Source organism: Phalaenopsis equestris, unplaced genomic scaffold, assembly GCF_001263595.1.
Source record: "Phalaenopsis equestris unplaced genomic scaffold, ASM126359v1 Scaffold000147, whole genome shotgun sequence".
NCBI lineage: Eukaryota > Viridiplantae > Streptophyta > Magnoliopsida > Asparagales > Orchidaceae > Phalaenopsis > Phalaenopsis equestris.
In genome coordinates this window covers 175,075-181,852 of record NW_018164589.1, presented here as the reverse complement: position 1 = coordinate 181,852, position 6,778 = coordinate 175,075, and the positions used below count along the sequence as shown (strand labels likewise).

Sequence of the window (6,778 nt, the reverse complement as noted above, 5' to 3'; positions counted from 1 at the left end):
TAAACTTAAAGGAGCAATGAACCTCTCAGGTGTACAGGTTTAATTTACATTATAGCATTTTATTTCAAAGCATGTTATATTGTTTTCATAGCCTGTTATACTGCTTCCTTAGCATGTTATGCTCTTCTTTCAGCATGTTAGTATTTTCTCTTTACTATACAGTGCATTGTTTCTTTTCTTTCACACAGCATGCTTAGTTACTTTGATACACTATGTTTTAGTTTAAGATAACCTAGTGGTTAGGAGCATGTTCAAAAACTAAAACTAAATCAGGAGGTGTTACTACGAGGAGTTTGGAGCAAACATCGTGGGCAGCTCGACGAGGAACAATTTTCGGGTGGATCTGCAGCAACGAAACATCTTCACATCACATGAACACATTTACATCACCTATTATTATCTTTAGTTTAAATAACAACCCATAGGATCTCTTCTTTAGGCTTTTTGCACAACTCTGTTGTGTAATTATAAGTCCTAACGTTTTAGGATTCCGAGGTTGCCGTATGGTACAGTGTAAATCCTCCTATCTTTTTAGGCTATTTGCACAGTATGACGTTGTGCAAACATAACTCCTAAATCTTAAATAATTTGCAGGATTGAAATATCAAATAACCATCACTTCAAAGACATAAAACCAAACATTAGGATAGTTGAGACATCTCCGGGGTTTCTCCTGGATCTGTGATATCCCCTACTTTTCTTCCCTTTGGATTCCTTAAATAATTGCTCCTATTTTGAATCTTTCCCATTTGATTTTCCTATGTCCAACCGTGAAAACCTAAACTTTGAAATCTTGAAAACAAAACCATCTGATTTTAATCGAGAGTTTTCTTAAATGACTTCCAGTTATTTAAGATATAATTAACTATAGGGGCTTGCCTTATAGGGAACCAGGAACCCAGATAAAATAAACCTTATCTAATCCTCGTATTAGGTAGGAAAACTTGTCGGCAAATAAGACAATTTCACAGACCAAACGGAAGTCACAAATTCTTTAGTTTAGATGATTGAATCCTTATTACAAGTGATATTTATCCTTCGGGATAAGTGTTTTACCCGTAGTATTGTATTTAATCATCTAAACTACTTAAAATGTGGGACCCGTTTGGTTTCACCTATTTTAAATTAAAATGTTGCTTTGAAAAATAAAAAAAATGGTTATATTCATATTTCAATTATTTTTAAAATCACAAAAATTATTACCTTTTTTTCAAATCATAAAGTTATTTGAAGTTATAAAGTTAAACTAAATAAAAGATTTTTAAAAGAAGATAAAAAAAAATGGCCGACAGTGGTATGCATGGAAATATTGCAAGGTGATTTTTGGTTGTTTTCCTGTTTCGAATGGTAGCATATGGGAGTTCTTCTGGATTCAATATTTTTGTTGCCTTCACTATTTTTTGGTTGTTTACACCACCTGTTATATCAAACTTTGGGTGTTAGATTTGTAAATACATAAGTATGTTTGCTGTTTAAGCATGTTTAGAAATGATTGTTTTTCAATATGCTGGAATTATATGGGTTTTTTGAATGTCAGTTGGGAGAAAAATATTTATGGGTGTTTATTGTGAGTTGATGGGGCTTTTGCTGCAGTGGAATATTTGGAAATTTGTTAAGCATGTTAACAATGAGAATTTTTAAGGAGTTCATGAGTTTGAACATCCAAGTTGCTATATATTTTATGCTTCAGATTCTTTGGGGCACACTGTTTAATTTGAGTTATTTTATGCATACTTCGAACATCCAAGTTGTGTCTAATGCTGCCGTCACAGGAGTTTTTGGTTGTTGTATTTAAAAACAATGAATGTAAAACTGTTAGAGCAGTTTCTTGTGATGCAACATTATAGTTTTTATAAGAAGATGGGATTTTTGTCAAACCATTAGCCTTCAAATTTGGAACCTGTTGTGTCTAATGCTGCCTTCGGAGGAGTTTTATGGGTGTTTATTGTGAGTTGATGGGGCTTTTGCTCCAGTGGAATGATGATGCCTCTATTCTATTCTTTTCTGAAGCAATCTGGGGCTTTTGAAGTTAGATCTTTAAAAAGTCTTTCTGTTTTACATTCGATGCAGGAAACTGTTTTATTGTAGTAGCATTTTGGTTGTTGAGTTAAGGAGGTGCTTTATATTGAGGGCAATCATTGTTTATTGTGAGTTGATGGGGCTTTTGCTCCAGTGGAATATTTGGAAATTTAGAATGCCTGCTGGAGGAATGATGATGCCTCTATTCTATTCTTTTCTGAAGCAATTTGGGGCTTCTGAAGTTAGATCTTTGTACAGTCAGGTTCAGGATACTGTATTGATCCTGAATTTTATACTTATGGCTTTGAAATTTCTTGTTGAAAACATCTATTTCGGATGTGGTTCCTGAAACTGTTTTACTGTAGTAGCATTTTGGTTGTTGAGTCAATGAGGTGCTTATATTGACGGCAACCATTGTTTATCTACATATTTCAGAAAACAGTTGTGTGGTATGAAATGGCTTGAATGAAGTTCCAGCAGTTGGTTTCCTGGGTTCTCCATATTAAACGAGGCTTGTTGGTACCCTTCACTGCTTTTTGGTTGTTTTCCTGTTATGTAGCTTTCCTTGTTTCATCTGGCAACAAAATTTATGATATCTTAAATTCTGTTTTCCATGCATTTATTTGTGTCAAGTTCTGTAAATAGACGAGGCTTGTTAGTTTGCATAAGCTGAGGCTCATATGTGCAATGAGTTTCTGATTATTGGAAGGCATGATGAGTGGGAGAGATGTTTTATTAATATAATGTCAAGGAAGTACATTGGTTGCTTCAATTGCTACGCAGAAAAGGCGGTTAGGGACTGGAATAGCTGATATGTATCCATTTTATTTATGCACTATATTGTTATTTTCTTTTCTCTGATGATAGGTATCACGCCTTTGAAATTAGAATTCTCTGTTTCAGTAGCAAAAAACTTGCTTTTTGGTTTAAAAAATGTATAATTGACAGGAACATGGAATGTCAATGAGTTCTCTGTTTCAGTGGCAAAAAGATTGCTTTTTGGTTTAAGAAATGTATAATGGACAGATAGATTTGTTTGGCTTTCAAAATTTATTCTGAAAATGGTTCTCTTATTTTTATGAATGCTGCAGATGCAAATATTAGAGAATACTTTGATTATCATTTCTTCTGGTTGGATGGATCATGAAAATGCAAATATATATTTTCGGTGCACTTTTTTATGGTATCTCTAAATTCATCTATTGGTTGGGGATTTGCATGCCCACTAATGCTTTGAATACCTTATGTGATTTGTTATATGCCAATTTTAGAGAAAACTTAGCATCAAGCTTTATTTTTCTTCCATTGTTTTTCTTTTCTCTCATCTCCATGGCAACACTATTGTTGCTAATATTTGATGGTTATATTTCAATTGTTTTGTACAACACTTCTTTGAGAAATCACTATTGCACTACTCGTATCTCATTAATTTTTGTTGCTAAAACTTTTTGGCATGACTTTATGAAGGGAAAAAATTGCAAAATGAAGGGAAAAAATTGCAAATAACTAAACTTATCTGTTTCGTCTGAAGGAATAACCTGTTAATTGAAGAATGAAAATCTTATGCTATTCATGTTTCTGTTTTCAGGTTTCCATAGAGTTTATGAATAGAATCATAGGGAGAATATGCATTGAGTGAAAGCCTTGCTCCAGAGTCATGTTGTGTTTTGTGCAGATTTTAGTAACTGTACTTTTCAATGTGTTTGTATTACTCTCGTTAAGTTAAAAACCAGTTAAGTGATAGACTGATTACTAGATTGAGCTTGATATCAACATGCTTGCCAATTATGTCGTAGGCCTTGATATCAGTACTCATGGTTTGTTTTTTTTTTTATTATTAAAGATTTACATGCATACCACTCAATTCCTATGTTTTTTATGTGATATGATAGATTTGGGTGGTATAATTGTAAAAACAAGTTCAGTTAGATATGTAAATACATAAGAATTGGGTGGAATGTATGTAAATGCCACCCTTTTTATAATACATAAGAATTGATTTATTTTGTCAATCCATATGGTAAGGTGATAAAAATGTAAATACATACGAATTGATTTGCAGAGATGAAATAGCTTGAGTATGTCCCTGCTTTCATATAAACTTTCTCGATCCCTTAAAAAAATTGGTCATTACGGTATCCTGCTTAGAGCTGTTTTAGATGTGAGAAATCTATGTACATTAGAACTGTGTGCTATGTAAATGTTGCTTCATTTAAAAGAAGTTTACGAGTGTATATGTTGTTTGAACTTATCTTAACACTCATATTCTGGATTGGAAAGATGGCTTTAGATTAAAGAGTTATTAATGTTAGTTTTGGCTTGGGTATACATTTTTCCCTTAATAAATGGCTGTTGTTGTTCATTCCAATTGCTAGTTATTTTCCTTAATGTTGTTGCCGCTTCCTTGCAATTCTATAGCTGCTGCCTACACTGTTGTTCGCAGTGCTGTCCTCTTTTCTTGGCCGAGTGTAGAATATATAAGAATACATCTGATGTTCTGAATTTGCTACACGGAGAAATCAGGTTGTCAATTTTTGTCCTGTAATTGGGAAGGCCCAAACTGCCATCCTTCATGTGAAAAGAGTTTCTGACATCCACGCCGAAATTACTTTTAAATTTAATTCTTATGTATTTACATATTTAACACCTAAGCTTTCATTTTTTTTACTTTTCCATGTGCCATGGCGATTAAGCAGCTCGGATGACCCATGACTTCAAGGGCAACCATCGCTTTAAAGATGAGCAGCTGATAGTTTATACTTTATCTTGAGTTAAAATGAATAAGATTCACAATCTCTGAAAGTCATAAATATTTTCGACTTCAAGGGCAACCATCGCTTTAAAGATGAGCAGTTGATAGTTTATACTTTATCTTGAGTTAAAATGAATGAGATTCACAATCTCTGAAAGTCATAAATATTTTTGTGCCATAAATCTGTCCGACTTGACAACATTATGTATGGTTATAATTTCTGTTGGATCTTAATGCATGTTGTACACTGTTGTATATCATTTTCCTCAATTTTTGGACTGATCTAATTCTTATTTTAATAACTGTAGGACGATGAGTTCCAGATATTCAGGAAAGTCCGAAAAAGTGATGTGTTGGTGCGGACTGTGCGGACTACCATCCTTGCTACTCACGTCACGCCAGGCACATAGCATCGGAAAACAATTTTACAGGTGCCTGAGACTTGCTACTCACGTCACGCCAGACACATAGCTTCGGAAAACAATTTTACAGGTGCCCGAGACTATTTCTATGATATCCCAAAAGGACACCCTAGATCGGAGTTCGTCGATATCAACATTTCAGAACACTGTATCTGGTTCGAGTGCTTCCATTTCTACGGTATCCCAGTCGGACAGATTTGTTCAGGATTCTGGAGTGTCAGAGTCAGGTGGCATGGGTCGTGATATGCTGCTACATTATAAAGTTAACATTATCATATTTTTACTTGTCATTTTAACATGTTATTTTTTTATTTTTATGGACTCTCATTATACTTTTGTAGTAGTATGTGCAGGTGCATTTGACTTTTGTATGTGTTAACATATTCGTTTGATGTGATCAGATATGTTTTAGTTATATAAATATAAATCAACTTTTTGGTATTTTTTTGTCTGACCAGTGATCTTTAATTTTGTTAAGAAAAGAACAAATTCTGCTGCACAGATTATTCATTTAATTAAAAATTTTTTTTCAAATAAGTTGTTTACAAAACGCAATAACCAAACAGCTAAACAGCTTATTCAGAATAGGGCCAGAATGATCAATTTTTCAGAATCAGTTGTTTTCCATAAGCAAAAATCAAACAACCAGACAGCTTATCCGGATCAGCTGCTCATCAGCAGATTATCAGGATAAGCTGCTTATCAGCAGAAGTTTGATAAGCTGCAGCTGCCCCAAACATGCCCTTAATGGTCAAATGAACTCTAAATTTGACATATTTATAGTCAAATAGAGCGTCTTGACAAGAAGAATCTAGTGAGCCCAATATTACTCAATTTTTCTAAATGCACTTAAATCATTAAAAATCCCTACGATCAAGAGAGATCAATATTGATCATTTGATCAACTGGTTGGGAAAATTATTCGTTAAAAGTTTAAAATGCTCCAGACTATTAATAGACCCTCTCTCTTCACATGAGAGGAGAGGGAGAAGGAGAATAATTCTAGTGCTCGTTTAGACTGAAGACTCGAAGATAACTTCTATCAATATAGTTGCCGACCACTGTTGACCACCGCCCGTCGACCATCGTTGATCACCACTCGTCGACCACGATCGAACATACTTGGTCGTCCTTCCTTCTCGTTGTCGACCTCCTGCTGTAGGTGAGACCTATTTGTAAATGTCTTATCCAAAATATGGTTATAACGTTTTACGCTCATATTTAAAACCCAATGATAACTTCCAATATTCATAGCTGTCAATCATTGTCAACACATGTTGTCATCGACCATCGGCTAGTGACAACTACTTATGACTGTTGTAGTCAGAATACAACGATTGTTCCTAACGCATGTATTTTTCTGTACTTTGTATACCAACAAATGTTGTCTAATGTAAAATAATTACCCCGCTCTTTCAATTATGATAAAATTGTGTACCTTTGTACTTACACACATATAGTGGATTGCGTTGACTGGGCTAGGCCCCATGGTTTTTCCCTTCCTAGGTTTTTCCATGTAACAAATCTTGGTATCTCCTCCTGTTATTTTTCTACTAATTATGTTTGTGTTTGATCTTCGTGCAAT

At 34.2% G+C, this 6,778-nt stretch overlaps 1 protein-coding gene across 5 annotated transcripts in view; it reads left to right on the top strand.

The window, feature by feature from the left end:
- Positions 1-5,138, top strand: part of LOC110021802 (E3 ubiquitin-protein ligase CIP8-like) — a 16,223-nt gene extending 11,085 nt beyond the window's left edge. For 2 of the 5 annotated variants that reach the window (XM_020720457.1, XM_020720455.1), the window contains exon 3: positions 2,455-3,861. In XM_020720457.1, coding sequence (XP_020576116.1) covers positions 2,455-2,474 — 20 coding nt within the window. In that variant the 3' untranslated portion in view covers positions 2,475-3,861. Of the gene's footprint in view, positions 1-2,070; positions 2,423-2,454; positions 3,862-5,079 lie in introns of those variants that run through there. The other 3 variants (XM_020720454.1, XM_020720458.1, XM_020720456.1) reach the window with 3 other exon arrangements.
- The last annotated feature ends 1,640 nt before the right edge of the window (positions 5,139-6,778 follow it).